We start from the raw sequence: 17,304 nt of genomic DNA, 5'->3' as shown, positions 1-17,304 counted from the left end.
AATTCAGACAACCGAAGAAATTAGGTGTCTGCCCTGTTTCTCTGCAGGCGGTGGGAAAGAGCTGTCAAGCTGTCCTTCTGAGACATTTCATTTTTTTCCCTCCACTGCCTGCATAGTCAACCTTGGCAGCTCCAGCTATAGGTGTCTTCAACAGCTCGCTGCCCCTTGCACACGCAAGGTCAATGGGAAATCACGGCCGCAGCAATGGTTGCTCCAAACACAGCCTGCTGCAGAACAGCTGCCATACAGAAAATTGCAGGTTTGGTTTTTTTAATTATTTTTTTTTTTTATGTTTTCCCTGCTGAAAATACTGATTTGCAAGACACTGCCAACTTACACTGATTTCAGCAAACTGTTTCAGACCCAACAAAGCAACTCAGTCTAAACCAATTCTGAAAAACACTGTAATATTTAGACACTTTTCAAAATGAAATATCTGTTGTTGTTGTTCCTTTGAGAGGACATTTAGTTTCTAAGGTTTCTTTTTTTTTTCATTTTCATTAAACAAAAAATTTTTAAAAATCCTTGGAAATTAAATGCTAAGTTATGTTCAAACCAACATGTTTTTTTTTCTCCCGTTTTTTTGGTTCAGCAAAAATCACAACAAAAAAAATTACTTTGATTAAGAGAAAGCTTTTTTTTTTTTTTTTTTAATTTGACAGAATTTCCAGCAAACCAAAAAAATCAAGTGATTTGCACAGCTCTAAACAACCCCCAGAGGAAGGATGGTTCCTGCTTCCCACTTTGCTTCCATAACAGCTGTTGCTTGAGCAGCTACACATAAATATGTTGGGTTTTTTTTTTCTTGTGGGCTCTGTCTATGTTTAATCTGTGCCTGTGCTCTCAGAGGTAAGCTCCAGAGATCAGCCCTGCTTTATCTGCTCCTCATCCTGCGCTCACTTGTACATTACTTGTGTCTGAAATTAAGTAACTCAAAGTGTTTTCCTTTGCGTCATTCGAGTACTTTGAGATCCACGAAGACTTGCCGTGTAAATGCAACCAGCTGCTCCCTTTACTCATACGGCACAACAGCAAGCTGGCACTGACCATAAATACAGACATGTCTTATTAATGATATATAACACATTGCCACGGGGACCTTCCCCTAAGGCATCCCAGTCCTGTCTCTCCAGGGTCTCCCCAGTCCCACCAGCAGCAGCATTTCTCCCAGTGGCACCCCTGTGGGTGACATCCCCTTATCTGGACAGCTGAATAAGATGGATGATTTACAGCTACCAAAAAAAATCCCCTCCTGTGTGTCTCAGCATCATCCTGTTCATCTCCTAAAGGCTCTCCTCCATCTCCCAACACAAGTTTTCAAATCTCACCTCCTACAGACTGTTGGGTTGAACTTGTATCTGCTCACAGCCTGAAGGTCTTGCAAGACCCTCACCAGCAGAGTTAAAAAGGTCTTATTTACCACTGCACTCATGGAAAACCATGATTTCTCCTCCATGCCTCACTCCCCTCATCTCCTCCTTTACTACTACATGTTTTCCCTGCTGCCTAATGAGCCCTCCAGAGACCTGCAGGTATAAAACTTGTTACAGCTCCCTCTGCATACCCGCATCAATAAACGAAGGAGCACAGTAGAGAACGGGAGGGAAGCTGTCACTTTATTTCACCATGAATTACAAAACCACTTTAAAGTCTAGCACTCGGGGAAAGGGCCAGTGAGAAATTGCCCCTAATACAGAGATAGGGGTTTTCTTTATGGTTCATGCCAGAAACTTGGCACAGCCTCGGCTTAGGCAGTAATATAACCTCAGCCTTTGGAGTGAATGGGAAGCTGGGAAGGATGTTGTGAGCTTGTCTTACTCTCTGGATTTAGGTTCCACATCCCTTTCCAGGATTTATTCTATAGCTCCATGTGAAATAGGGAAATATAAAGTAGTGGAGATTTTTGGAGTGTCTTGCTATCCACAGCCAAAATCAGATTTCAAAGATCCCAAGCCCTGGGTACATATTTAGGCAGGTAGAGAAGCAAATAGACTGTCAAAGCTGCTCAGGGCACGCTGGGGCTGTGTTACCTGCTTGTTCTCCTCTTAAATGACATTCAAGTGTGTAAAACGGACTCCTGCAAAGCCAGGGCCAAGTATGTAAAAGTCAATAGTGTTTGCTCAAGCACCACCAGCAACCTGCACCCTGGTGACACGAGATGTGCCAGCATCTTCCGACACGCACCTGAGCATGTCCAGATAAACGTCTGCACCTGCAGAAATACTGCGCAGGCACAACCACCCGGTTACCCGCATGTCTAGGCAGGAGGGCACCTTTGTGTAGGGTCTTCAGAAAGGCAACTGAGTGTGCCTTCTACTGGTATCCAAGTATAGGCATGAAGCCAAGCAAGTGGCATGTATGTGCAGGGGTGAGTGTGCGTGCAAGGCATTGCACATGGGTGTGCATGTCTCTGTCAGGGCACAGTGATACTGGTGTGCGCTGGACCAGGACGCACAGGACAGGGTGCTGTGAGCAGTTAATGCTGCCTGTGTGTTTGCAGCAGGCAGGAGGAAGAAGTGGTGACCTCTGGAAGGGGCTGTGCTGAGCAGGCATCTCTCGAATGCGGGCGAAGGGGCGGGGGAAGGACTCAGCCAGCTCTGCTGGGTTGGGAAATGAAATACCCTCTGTCTCAGCTACTTTTGTCATCCAAAAGCAGTGCAGAAAAATCCAGCCCTGCCACCCAAAGAATGCAAAATACTGAACAGGAGGAAGAAAATAAAACCTGGACAGTGCCCTTTCTCTCCCTGTCCATCACATCTTCCTGTGTAATGAATCATGTTTCCAGATCAGACCCACTGTGGGCACTGGGTGGATCTGAGCACACTGATTTGGGGTCTTTACCTTGAACTGACTTTCACTGGGAAATCACAGAGAAAGCAACTTGGAGAGGAAGCCACCACGTTACCAGAACAACACTCAAAGACACAACAAAAACCAGGAATTCTTTTCTAAAGGGCAGAATTCCCCATGTATTCCCATGAATGAACCACAGGTAACGCTGTTCACTCACTGCGCATGAACAGGCAACAAGGACTATAGTTAGTGAGCTCGTCAGGCACTGACCTTCACTCTTTGAGGGTTCATCCAGTGCTGGATGTCTTGCACAGTCTCGTTGATGCGCAGGAGGATGGGCTCGTGACTGTGATCCAGACATGAGGTGGTACACTCTGCACCTGCATGAAACACCGAGAAGATAACGCTAAAGGATAAAGCAAGCAGCTTCTGACCCTTGCAGCATCCTTCCAGCTGAAGGACAGGATCAGGGCTCGTTTTTCCTAAATTGCAATTAGCAGTCAACCATAACTATCACATATCTTCTAGCCACACGTGAAATGCTGAGTACAACCTTGCGTCTCAGCAGGAGATAGTGGGGGTGGCAGATATTCCAGGGCCTTTTTGTATGAGCTGCATATCTAGGTATTTCTCTGGCTATGAAATCCAAGAAGGGGGTCAGGTTTTGTGCTTTCAGATCATCAAGAAAACGTGAAGGTTTTTTTCCATTTCAACTGCTCTTTCAAGCAATGGGATTGATTAAGCAGAGGCTGTTGAACTCATCTTACCTATGACATGACTGAAACCTACCGTTTGATCTGTCAAATTTACAGACCTTTAATAATAAACTTTCGGAGGGTGACCAAGTGTAATGATACTGCAGACGAGCTATCACCTAAGTCCCACAGTCGATAAGAAGTACGCAGAGAGGTAATGATGGCTTTGTTCACACATAAACCTGTTTTTTCTCTGATTAACTGTCATGCCCAGTGGGAATCCTGTCCTTTCTTTATTAAAACATGCTGTGATACTCTGCAGCAATATCCCAGAGCCCTGTGGTGACACAACCGTAAGCCCTAGTGTGTTGGACCATTACCATTTCCCCCCTGGAAAATCACTCTTGAATGGCACAGCTGCTGCAAACATGTCATTAGGATTTCTGCACTCCAATCAGCGCTGGGGGAGGAATGAATCCCCGCAGTGGTTTGCAGAGCTGAACCTTTGGCTCAACACACACCTCAGCCTGGAAGGGCAGATTAGGTGTCTGAGGAATTACTGAAGGTGTGTGGGATTCATAGTGACCATGACTGGATGTTATTATTTCCCCCCACCTGCTTCTGCCTTCTCACGTACTCCCACATGGAGCCGTCAGCAGGAGCAGAGCTGGGCTGTTGAGCCAGCAAAATGGGGATCACTTGGGGTTGGCTTTCCCAGTGCACGTAGTAGTGGCTCCATGGACCCACTGGATGAGGCCAGTTGACACCAGACCCATCTTGAGTGAGGGACAGGAGAGCACCTTCACAGAAGGACATTGATCAGGCTTCCAAAAACACAAAGAAGAGAAGAAAACCCCAACAACCTGATCCCGAAAGGTGGTGCTGAGTGAGCCTAACAAAGTGTGTGGAATGTCTCCATCTGCTGAGGGTAAGAGCCAACGGCTACTGTGCCCTCACCAAGCTCTTCCTCCTTCTCCAGTGAGAGCCACACTCTCACTGGAGATCTGGCCCATGAGTCCCTCACCTCCTTGACAGCTGCATGGTCCCATCCCAGGATCAGGACCTCTGGGAATGGCACCTGCTGACAGCTCCACCAAAGCTGTGAGAGGACTGAGGGCTGGCAGGCACCTGCTGCATGGGCAGTTGCAGACCCTCCTGCTTCCAGCACTGAGATATTCCCCTCAGAACCAAGCAGTGGTATTTCTCTCCTTGCAAAAACCTGGCCAGCCTGGGAGGTAACCTCATCTCAAGGGTAAAACACCTCGCCACATTAAGAGTCGCCGCAGCCTGCTCACTGCTCGCTCTCCCGTGCTCCGCTATTTACGCTTACGGAAAGGAGCGGGTCGGAATTGTTTTGATATATGATCTGTAATTGGCATCATTACAGAGCGGTGATCTCATCCAGGTCGTGTTCTCCTCCCCGGGGAGGGAACACAAGGAGGCTCATGGTCCCTCACATGGCTGAGATATAATGAGGGAGCCACGCAAGGAGGAAATTTCTCCAAGTTCAAAGGGACAGGCGGAGGGAGGAGAGGGCTGGCAGGGGCTGGGAGTGGGGCTGCAGGAAGGGGCCTCGTGGGTCTGTGAGGGCTGCAGTCAGTGCAGCTCTCATTGCAGTCTTTGCAGCAGGGAGACCTCAAAAACAAGGGCTGAAAATACAATATAATGGGTACAAATCCACATGTAGTTTATCCCTCCCTCTGCCTGGGTGACACAAAGCAAAGCTGGGTGCAGGAAGTCATCACCTCTTGCAGAGTGACCATGCACCCCAGAAGGAAGGGGGAAAACACCCTCTTACAACAGTTCCTAAACAACTGTCATACCAAAGGGGATGCTCCGCTGGTCTCATATTCTTTCTGGAGAGACCTGAATTAACCTGGTGTTGTGTTTCCCTGCCAGCTTCCTGCCTTTCAGCCTCTGGAGCGTGTGCGTGGTTGGAGGAGAGAGACATTACAAAAGTGTAAAAGCAAGCGCAGGTACAGTCTCTCCCTGTATTTTGAGAACTGGCTGTGTCTCTGGCATAGTCTGGCATGCTGGCTGCCCATTCAAACCAGCTGGCCAAGGAGGGACATGATGAAACTGGAAACGCTGCAAGGAGCAGGCAATCGGAGCATGTTACATGATGCCTGCCCTCTCAAAGCTTCGTGTTTCCTAAAAGCAGTTCCCTGAAAAGCCTCCCATAGCAGCCTCTCACTCAGGCAAACAGGTCCACAGGAGAAGGTGACTTCAAGGACTGCAGGCTCTTTCTTTCCTCCCTCTTGTTCTCATTCTCTTCCTCATCTCCTGTCCCACTGCTCCCTCATCCTCATCTCCTGTCCCACTGCTCCCTCATCCTCTTCTTCATCTCCTGTCCCACTGCTCCCTCTTCCTCATCTCCTGTCCCACTGTTCCCTCTTCCTCATCTCCTGTCCCACTGCTCCCAGTTCCTATACGAGCTCGTCCCCCCAGGGCAGACAGCCTGGCCTGATGCTCACAAACCTATGCCGTAGCCGCTGGCACACTGCAGCTTCAGGTGGCTGTTGAGCTGCGTGGGCAGCGTGCACTGGCCCTGCATTTCCCTGCAGAGATGAAAGGAGCCGCTCCAGGTGCCATCCTTCCGGCAGTGAATCACGTTGCTTCCACGACCCTGAGAATGAGAGAAGGAGATAATGAGGATGGACACCAAAAACAACAGCAAGGACAGGCTGAGAAGAGAGAAGCAGGCAGAGCTGAGCTGGGAGTAAAATTCTGCTGGAGCTGGAGAAGCTCCTGGATGGGACTGCCAGTTCTGGGGGGCAAGGAGTTTTCTTCTCAAAAATAAAGAGAAAGAAAAGTGCATTGCATACAAACACACACACACACACGCCTCTTCTGGGCAATGCCATGTCTTTACAAGGCCCTTCCAAGGTCTCTACCTTCCAATAGACCCACTCCAGTTGTGATAAAGGTGCGTTCACCACGCTTGCCTTCTTTCTTGTTGAGAGGTTTGTGTTGAATGCAGACAACCTTTTCCCTCTTCCCATTTTTCTAACTAGTTGCATCATCTTTGTCTCAAAAAAAGAAAGAATCCCCAGTGGCCTTCTGAAGGAGGAGGGAAAGCGGGACACAAGGAAGGATGCTTAGCAGGGCAGAACGTGCTCTTTAGAGCTTGGCTGCCTTGAGTGACAGCGAGTGAAGAGGCTGAGACAGACACACACAGAGGCAGGTGGAAGGGTGAAAAAAAACTCCTCTGGTGTGGGAATGGGCAAGGAATAGATTATGACATTTCTCTTATAGAAAAGATTCTCCGTATGATACTGAAGAATGAATACCAACGTCCGAGGGGAAATATCATGCCCTTTAGAAACAACAAAGGAGCTCACAGGCAATCTTTTGTCAGATCTATCCTCATGGCATTGGGGATTTCTGCACAAGCTGTTCTGCAGGATCTGCGAGCCTAACTGCCATGGGGTAATGTGGTTTTAGCAGGAGGATGTCTGGTGTGGCTGGGCTCCAAACCTCCTGCAGGGCCCTTGCTGGGTGGGAGAACCATGCAGGATCTCTGCTTCTCCTCACTTATTTTACATTTCAGGCCTGTTGCCTGTAATCTACCCACCCTGCTCTTGGAGACTGTGCTGGATTTCTTTGGGGATCCTTTAGTGTGCTGTCCATGCTGAGATGCCAGCAGGACTGCTGGACTTTTCTTAGGCACTCTTCCCTATGACCCACACTCGTTGTTGCACAGGGATCTGCACAAGCCCATGGTACCAGCTTGGAAGATTGTACAGCCTTCCATGTTAGTCTTCTCCTTAATATCCTAATGCTTTTGTTGCTCAGTTTTGTTGCTGAACACAATGTTAAGTGAGATGCAAAGTGGTCTTATCAGCAGACTACTGTGTGGGACCCGCTTCCCCTTCTCTAGACATCTGGCCATTGCCAGAAGTAATAAGAAAATCATATGAAAGGATAATGGACCAGATGGACTCAGGGTGTGATCCAGCTTGGTGACTCTCACCTAAGGGCCAGTTTGGCAGAGACTGATTAATTTAGATCTGACTGTTCAGATGATTTGTGCACAATATTCAGAAACTGAAGACCCTTGCTCTGGGTGCCAGGGGAGATACCTGCTTAAATGACCATTACATTCCTGGTGATTAAGAGATGCCATATGTACAGCTGAGTAATGATCTTTCAGCGTGGTGACAAATTCAGGAAGAGATTGCTAAGTGATAATTGAGCACAATTTGCTGTTTTAGCAAGTGTGGTGCACTTCCATTGCAATTTGCATGCCAGGGTTCAAGCATTATTTTTAAAGGTGAGCCAGGAAACCTGATTTATGTTCCTGGAGCTGGCTGTGCTTGACGGTACTATTGTATAGTTTCCGCAACATATTCCAAGATCCCAAGATATCCATTGCTATAGTAACATACTGTCCATCATTCCCTGACCTGCAAAATCTCTTGTGAAAATCCCTGCTGGGTTTCTTGCTTGGATGCAACGTGCATTATCACCTTATATAGCTGAGAGAGACTTAGTGGGGTTTAATCCTTAAATAATTAACACCTCTCAAGTGGTTCTGGCTTGTGCTAGGAGTCTTCCCTCTTTTTCTATCATCTATTTTCTGGGATATCTGGAAATATCTTCTTCTGCAAATCCTTTTCTCAAGATGTTATCTGCTCCTTTGCTCAAGGTGCTTTCACAGCTGAACGGTCACTACGCTTTTCCTTACAGTGAATAGAGACATAGCTGTATCTCTCACTTTCCAGAGCTCACTTCATTACTGCTGTAACCCTGACTCCACTGCTTGCTCCTCTTCACATCCAGCTCATTTAAAAAGTAAACACAAACCCATTATACCGGTTGTCATTACCCCTATGGCCCTGGTTTCCTCACATGGCAGCGATGGTGCACATCTTCAGCCACACTGACCCCTCTGAGTAAGTGGGAGATGCGCAAAGCCACAGGCGCCGTATCCCAGAGCTCCCACCCAAACTGCACCCACGTGTGCAACTTCCCATTTCACAAGGCTCATTACCTCACCTAAGCCTTATACAAGGAAAGCTTTTCCAGGTGGCCTGATGCAAAACCCCAGGGCTCTGCCTGTTGTCCCTCTGAAGAGAGCAGGTCAACCCAGCAGGGAATGGGGGAGCAACTGGCTTTCAACATTTGGAGCAGATATCAGAGGTGTCTTTCAGCTCACTGATCCTAAGGCAGAGTTGGCCCCTTTTTATTATGTCCTCAAAATCTGGAATGATATTAAAAGTCTTTTGACAGAGCACTCCCTGCTCTCTGCAGCGTGTATAGTAGCAGCAGCTTCTGCATCTCCACTTTCTCCTCCCAAGCATATTAAGCAGCAGCAGCACTTCTGGGAGAAGTTACTTATCTCACAAACTATAATTACCTCTACTGAGGAAAACTAAGTATTTCAAACAAAATACTAAAGGCCAGATTTTCTCATACCAGTGAACACAGCTCCTAGGAAGTCAAAGGCAACACACTGATTTATACCAGATGAAGATCTGACCCCTGACTTCAAATGACACCTTCACAGCCAGAAAAACATGAAAGTTTACAGACAGTTCACCTGAACAGTGGTAATCTCTAGAAAGTTAAATTATCATGTGGCACACATATATATAATGATAATGAGAAAAAGAATTGGAAAGAAAAGCAAGGTAAAATGGAATGAACAAAGAGGACAAGTGCAGGTAACTCATACCCTGCTTACTTTCACTCATTACTCCTTATTTTCTAGATGCATCACAGAGCCACTGAGGCAGATTTTTCAGCCAGTTATTATCCAGAAACAGTAAGTCACTCACTGCTAGTCCTCTACGAGCAATAGTACCATTACTACTATAATAAAAATAATATTTTCAAACTCTTCACAGTAACTCTCTCCCTCTACTTTAATTACATATTTCCCTTCTCCATTTCTCTGCTTCTGGTGTCCGAAGAGCTCAATGGCACTTAGCCCCTCCAAAATCAGGGTCCTCAGGGAACATATGATAAAACCACGCTTGTATGGGCTGAGATAATTTGGATAAGAGAGACTTACCGACTGACTGTCATCATCTTCACACTTGATCCGGCACTCGCTGTTGAACTGGAAGCCGTTGGAGCACTGGTAGAGACCGTGAAACTTGGAAGGTGGAGGGTCACAGGTAACGGGCACGCAAGCCCCAGGCAGCCACGTGCCGTCTTGTGTGCACTGGATCTTAAAGGCTCGCCTTTTTATGCAGAAAAAAAACAAGTCCATTTAGTGAGTGGCTGAGTTAGAGAAGAGCCTCTAAAGCCTCTGAGCTCTGCTAGCAGGTTGCAGGGGATGGATATGTTTGAGCTTTTAACACCTGGGGAACAAGTTGTGAATCTGTGTCATGAGGTCTCTGAGCAAAAATAACCATTATTTGCAAAGCCAACATTGAGCTGCCCAGCCTAAATTCCTCTTTTGGCCTTGGACATGTCTCTCAAAAACTCTGCTTCCCAGGCTTGTGGGCTGTGGTTGGTTTGAAGTGGGTTTGTGCAGAGTCAGAAGCAGACGATAGCACTAACCCTTTCCTGCAGAGTTTCAAAGGGGACTCCCCAGGCTGGATATCACAGGAGTATTTCTATGGTAAGATCTGTTTTTTGAGCACTGGTTTGGATTTTCAAAGAAGCCTAAGTGAGCTAGGTGCCCAAATCCCCTTGAAACTGCACAACTATCTGCACAAAGGAATTGTTCAGTGACATATAGTCTGTTCTAAACAGCCCATCACTTTCCCCAAATCATTTTAAGTCATGGCTTTCTGACTCATACTGACTGCATGGCATTACTCTTTCACGTACTTTCTTGCTTTTCTGGAGGATCCAGGGACATGGTAACCTGGTTTGCATTTGTACTTGCAAAACGAGCCCACTTTGTGCTTATCTTCTCGGCAACGAGTAGTCTGGAGATCTGCATTAGGGATGATGGAGGGTGCTCGACACATCAGTTCACAGAGGGCCTCTGGAAAGGACCACAGCCCATCCTCCATGCAGGTCAAGTTGCTATTGTTTCCTAAGAAGAACAGTGAGCAAAGTTAACAATATTCAGCAGGGTTATCTTTTTATTTTTCAAAATGTCATAACACCCATAATATATCAAAAGCCACCTCAGTTGGTTTGACAAATTCAACTGTGTATGCCCTGTGCATTTTCTCTTTCTAGATGATGGTATTAAATCATTAAGGACTCTGTTTTCAGATGACAGGCAGACAATGCTTATTTCAGGAAATGCTATAGCATAGGGGAAACCACACTGGCTTTGTAATCTTTTGTATTTCTCTTCCTTATTTTATTCTTCTCTGAAAGGAAGCTTGCTTCATACATCAACCCCCTCCTCTCCAAAGTCATGGCATTAACAGAGGGTTTGGTGCCATTACATTCTTCATTCTGCTTCTGTGTTATATCTCTTCCCTGAATCTGTCCTTTTCATTTCAATTTTGAGCCTTTTGGAGCAGCATCTGTTAGTATTAGAGTCACTACTCCAACACAATGAGGAGCCATTCTCAGCTGGGGACTCTCAGTCCTTAGGGACTACTGTGATAAATACAACTCATAATATTCATTAGAGACTCATTTTCCTTTGGAAGCTTTCTTGGCCAGCACCTCAAAGGTAAAAGGTACAATAGATCTATTTGCCTCTGCTATGACCTACTTGACTTCAGAAGGTTAAGCTAAAAGTAGCCTAGTCTCAGTGTATTTTACATTCTTTGTTATTTTATACTGTATGTTGAAAAGGAATAAGCTTTTCCTAAGAAACAAAGCACAGCTATGAGCCACTAACCCTTCAAAAATCCCTAATACTCTATTGAAATCCCCAAGCATTGCTGCAGGAACTCTTCTCAACCCACAAGGCATATTTTCAACAGTAAGCCAACTTCGGAGTTATCCAAAATAATACTGACAAACTGCTAACCCCAGAGCAATGCCATCTCTCTGAGAAGGAAGGAAGAGAGCCAGGGCATGAGACTGGAATTCAAAGAAGAAGAAAACAAAAGGCTCTTGGAGGGCTCAGGAAGGTATGTGGAGGAGCCCTCCTGCCCTACCCACAAAGATAAGAGAAGCTGCATTAAATCAGCCCTGGCTTTTCTCTCTCCCCTCCCCAACTGCAGATGACTGCAGAGGTATTTTGTGCAGAAGGGAGCTCTTTTCTAGAGCACCAGCATGCTCCTCTACTCTGACTCATGCAGCAGCTCTGCAGACCAGCCGTGGTGATATCATACTTGCCACTGCAAAGCGATAAGCTGTGACATTACCAACAGTGGCTGTCATGACGTCAGTGATTGAATTAGGCATGAGTCATTCAAACACCATCCTCCAGAAGCTTAGTGGCAACAACTATTAGTCATCACCGATGGCTGTACACCAAATGGTGCCTTCACATCACAGCTCACAGAGTTTCTGGACAAAAGTGATGTTACACATCACAGTTTCACCCCCTGACCTGGGGGTTGGTTATCATCCCTCAAGCTACCCCCGCCAGAGTCAACAGCTGAAGCTCTAGTTGGCCATAATGAATATCATTATTTTCGCTGCCCCCTTCAAAAAATTCTGGACATATTCAATAAAAACCACCTCTTGTTGAAGATGCCCCTCTGAGTATATGAACAGAAAAAGGGAATTCTTTAATAAAAATCTCCCCTTTGAGTAGTCTTAACTTCCATTGTGTGTTGGCTGCTTCTGGCTACCCTTCTAAGTCAGAGTTAAAAGAATTAAGCAATTTGGTTATAGATGAAGAAATCAACATATCCTTTCACTGAAATGAAGAATACTTCCCATGCCTTTTCTGGGGTTTGCAATTAATCCTAGCAGAAAAGGTGATATCACATGTACAAAAAAAGCTTCTACAGCACTTGTACCAGAGGTGACAACAGCAGTTAAGATTACTTCACTGCCAGGTGACATGTTAATTCAGCTCTCATGTTCCTTCAAATTAACAATTATATTTTTTTCTTGTTTCCTGAGGACCAGATCAAAAAGGGTAATGTGCCAGTGAGCAGAAGAGTTGATGGTGCTGAGAAGATGACGAGGATGCTAGCAGAAAAGCAGCAGGGAAGAAGATGTAGAAGAAACAGAAAGAAGGCAGCAGAGTGTGTTATTTTTAAGAAAAAAAATACTGTAGAGAGTCCCAAACAAGAAGAGGAGAGAAAGGTCAGAGGTGGAGCAAGATGAGTGTGGAAAAGAAGAGAGGTGATGGATGGATTAGGAAAAATAGCAATGGGGGACTGTGCCACTGGGACATAGGACTTTTCAGTTTTCTCCTCCCTGTCCAAATACATGGAGGAGGCATAGCAAGGAGACAGACACAGAAAACAGAGAAGGCATGGGAAAGAAGATGAGAGTTCAATTTGATTTATCCCCATGACTTTTGCATGTTTTGGTTGTATGGAAGCAATATTCACCGTCATTACTGCCTGGCCAGCTGTGATCAAGGAAAGGTCAAAGGAAGGTAATAGGGAGACGCAAAGGAACTTCACTTCTAATATAAATAAACCTTCCCATAGAGTCTCATAATTCTTCATACTTAAAATATAATGAATAATTCTAAAACAACAGCAACAGTAACATATATTACTAGGAACAGTCTGTGTTAGTTGTGCAGGTGTCCCTAGGTCACTGCACCCTCTGGTACCTTTCAGAAGAGCAGGAGGTCGGCAAGTGAAGGAGCATTTCTTGCCAAAGGTGGTCCCCTCACTGCAGTTGAAGGTGGCTGGGTAGACATGGTACTGGTCTGGGACACCACAGTCCACGGGCTCACAGGTCACCTGCTTGTTCCACTTCCCATCTGTGCAAGTCATGGTGATGCTGGACTCCGTCTGGAAAAAGACACATGCCTACAGCCACCAGATCCAGCAAGGAAGAGATCAAAACCATTTCAAACCTATTAACAGCCATTATTTTGGCTCACAAGTTAAACAAAACTGGGTATAATCACTACCATCTTCATTTGGACAGCAGCTACTAAAACCACCAAGGTCCCACAAGAAACAATGCCAGAGAACCAGGATACATTTCTGTCACCTCTGGGGTGAGACAACGAAGTGCTTCAATATAAAGAGTGGAGCACTACAAATAATCTGAACTCTTGTCCACATCACCTCCTGAGACAAGCTGGGAAGGAGGCTGCCCTGCCCTGGGATCAGAAAGCAGTGGGCAAGCGTGAGCTGTTTGGAGCTGACAGCTATCCCCAATCCCTGACCCCTCTGCAGCGACACAACCACTCGCAAGGGGATCCCACGTACTTCTGAGCAGTCAAACTCATTCTTGGGTTTGAAGCAAAAGCCAACCTGACATGAACCCATTTGGGACTCCCATCCAAGGATCTCCCAAGAGGTGTCAGTCACCCTTGGATCAGGGTACTGAGGGAGATGGCCTGGGCCATGTCAACACTGTGTTCAGATACTGACAGCTGCTTTTATGGTTTCTACTATCAGGGTGCCCCAAGGCTCCAAATGAAATCAGGGCCCCGCTGCCCTGGCACCAGGGACATGCACGCCTGAGAGACAGACTTTTTCCTGGAGGAGTTTGGAAAGGACAGAGCAAAGAGCATCCTGCCCATACGTTCACCTGGCACTTGAGAGGTCGAATATGGAGTCAGTGCTTGTGCTCTGACTTCCCTAATGTTACTCTACTGTCACAGCTACACAGAAGCTACACTGCTATGGATTTGAGGAATAATCCAAACAATGCAGCAGACTGAAATCCTGAAGTGCTAGGGAGAAAGAAAAAAAGAGGAGGAGGTAAAGGAGCCATCTGTCCAAAGCTAAGACGAAGAATTTACTGGGGACCGAAGGACAAACAGATGTTGGCAAAGAGAACAGAATGAACAACATATCCACTTTTTAATTAAATAGCGAATATTATTAGAAACTAGAAGCGTAGATACTGAAAGTAGGACTCTTCCCTCCACACCAGAATAAAGAGAGGGACAGAAGTAAAAGAAAGTGAGAAACCCAAACAGAAGGAGGGGAAGATATCGGCGAGGAATCTGACCAAGCCGTACAGCAGCACTTCTCTGCCTCCAGGGAATATTTTATTCAGGGCTGGTACGTTCACAGGAGATTTGCACTGCTGACCATTGATCTGGGTTTATAAAAGGAAGGGGAATTTTTCTAGCACACTTCAAAGGGACCTGGATTCCCTTTTTTGCAAAAACACCCTAATGGTTTCAACAGAAGTTCAGACCTGTCTCCCTTTGATATATGGTTGCATTCAGAATGGAAAAAGCAGTCCCAGAGCTGAGAAACTGGACACTTCCCAAGTGGGCACAAAACCCCTTTTCTAGACCAGGGAGTTTATTTAAACAGGGAGAACTGATGATGGAAAAAAATGTCTTTTCTACAAATTCAGAGCAGCACATTCTGGGATTCTCGGAGTGCTCAGGTGAAGTGACACTCTATTCTCATTCCCAACCATTTTCCTCCCCCAGTGACTATTAATTCTGCCTTTGTTGCTTATCAGAATATCACACCATTAAAAAGTACATATGGTCTATAGGCAGCTGATGACTCGAAGATGCCTGTACCTCCAGGAAGTTGTGGTGTGATGGCCAGAGGAGAAGGGATGATACAGGATATTTCCGTGTCTTCATAACACATACACACAGCAGCATCACCACCACATTTCCACTCCAGGCTGGGCTACTTCTGCATTCAGCAAAGCCTCTATTTCCCTTAACAGATGCTATCATCAAATAACACCCCAGCACCGTGGCTGCTGGGCACCTCGACTGCAGGAGGTTCAAACATAAAGCCAAGATACTGATGTCAGGGGCTATTCTAACGGTATGGAAAAGACATGGGTCTTGCACTGTATCTTGGAGGATGCTACATCCACACTGAGCACAGGGAAGCTCTATCAAGTAATAGGAGATTCGATTCCAAGAATTCAGTTATTAGTGTTGGTGTGATCTAGTTTAGGAATAAATTATCATTCCTACTGCTGAGACACAGTATGGTGTACAAGGGAGTTTCTGTAACGCCAGGGTTACACATCAGTTATACCTCTACAGAACACCAAATAAACTACAAATTCAGAATCTGGAATATAACACAAAAATTTAAACAGAAGCAATGTCTGTGCATGGTAGTCACACCTTACAGAAAATGGGCAAGAAAGTTCTGTTCCAGCTAACACTTGTGAGAGTATTTTAGCTGCAGCCATGGTCTTTGTTAGCAGAGAGCTGCAGGACTACAGCCTGCTGGAAATGCAACGCGCCTGGGGTCACCCCTCCTTGGAAGGAATCCCTCATTAGAGCTCTACCCCACTGCTCTTTATTTCTGCCCTTGTTCTAGACCTTGATGCGGGGGAAAAGAAAAAAAAAAAAGTGTCGCCACATTTTCATCTCGGGGTATTGGAAAATACCCCATAGTATTTCCCCACAAATACACTAACCAAATCTGGAAAAGTTACCTTCTTCCAGACCCATATGGCTTTTCCTCTTCCTTGCACACTGGCAAGGCCGTTCCCATGCAGAGAAGCTGTGCCCATATGAGTAAGACCCTGGCTTCTCAGCCTTTTCCAGTAATTTGTTCCACACTTTGTATGATGGAAGCTGAGGTTTTCAAGGTCAGACATAATAATGGCACATTTTAGAGCATGTCTATCATGTCATCACTTCAAGCAATAGGAGCACGTGTATTTCTGCAGCAGAACATAACAGAGAACATTCTCTGCAATGGAGACAAAGACCATTGGCTCTGATTGCAAGCAGAGAGGACAACCCTAACATGGAAATGATTGCAAATGGCACCTACCAGCTTTCAGCTTCTCCCTCTTGCAATGTCCCACCTGAAGGTCAGATCGTTGCAGGGCAGGACCCCAAGCTGCTGAGCAGGAGCCCAGCTCTCCCCAACACCATGCCGCACCTCAGTGGTATTTCCAATCGACAGCCTGAGCAGTGCTGCCTTGGATCCAGCACTGGGTCTTTGTGGCAGCATCTGCATCTCCCACCCGAAGCCTGAGCAGGCACGTGCCTGTTTCGCCTGTCTGATCTGACAAGGTCACCCAGCTCCCAGCAGTTCCATAGGAAGCACTTGGCTTTCTCATCTGGTTTATTAGCTGTCACTTTGGGCACTTTGCGCTGCTTTGACTGGCATCACAGCAACCGCTTCCCTTCATGTCCTGCCTTCCAAAGAGGCTTGCGCAAGGAGGGAGGGCGAGGAGGAGAAAAGAGGTGGGGGGGGGGAAAAATCCCGGGCCTCTAAAGATACAGTGTGCAGTACAGTGAAGAGGATGCAAACTTAAACAAATCTGGTGCCAGAAAGATTTGTTTCTTGGGACTTTTAACAGCCTGGGAGAATTCATGTCTCCTTCCTGCTGCCCACGATCCCAGTCGGCTCCTTCTTCAAGCGATGCTTCACGTGTGAAGTTTCCTCTCCTTAAAAATGAACAGCTGTGCCCTCCCCTCTAAGTATTCTTCCACTTCTGCCCACTACTGTGCCTCTAATTGAACCCACATGAGCCGCGCTTTCTTTTCCTGGCATGATTGATGATGCCTTTGCACAACATTAGGGAGCTGCTGGGTTTTAAATAACACCTCTTGACCAGAGCAGCGGTGGTGGTAGCTTCAAGGAGAGATGACAACAAGTAACTGAATGAGCTGGGCTTTCAGCGAAGGACAAGGGGGAGGAAAGCAGGGAAAGACAAAGGGGGGGAAAGAGGGAGAAGAGAAGAAAGAGCGATGGAGTTGTCAGGGAGGTGGGAAGAAATCGGGGGGGGAAATGAAAACATCCGAGATCTTCTTTATGAGAAAGATAACACAAAGGATTTTGCTCCATCACTATGCAAACCCTCTTTTGTTGTTGTTCCTGAAGTCCCTAAATGAGGATGAGAGAGA

General features: G+C 46.2%; 1 protein-coding gene across 1 annotated transcript in view; it reads right to left on the bottom strand.

The window, feature by feature from the left end:
* PAPPA (pappalysin 1) overlaps positions 1–17,304 on the bottom strand; it is a gene marked incomplete at its 5' end in the record, with an annotated part of 110,384 nt that overhangs the window by 19,243 nt on the left and 73,837 nt on the right. The window contains 5 exons of the mRNA XM_010167464.2: positions 3,064–3,173; positions 5,967–6,114; positions 9,505–9,676; positions 10,272–10,482; positions 13,099–13,282. Of these exons, the coding sequence (XP_010165766.1) occupies positions 3,064–3,173; positions 5,967–6,114; positions 9,505–9,676; positions 10,272–10,482; positions 13,099–13,282 (825 nt within the window). The remainder of the gene's footprint in view (positions 1–3,063; positions 3,174–5,966; positions 6,115–9,504; positions 9,677–10,271; positions 10,483–13,098; positions 13,283–17,304) is intronic.

This window comes from Antrostomus carolinensis, unplaced genomic scaffold (genome assembly GCF_000700745.2).
Source record: "Antrostomus carolinensis isolate BGI_N321 unplaced genomic scaffold, ASM70074v2 scaffold5, whole genome shotgun sequence".
NCBI classification, from domain to species: domain Eukaryota; kingdom Metazoa; phylum Chordata; class Aves; order Caprimulgiformes; family Caprimulgidae; genus Antrostomus; species Antrostomus carolinensis.
This window is presented reverse-complemented; position numbering and strand designations above follow the sequence as displayed.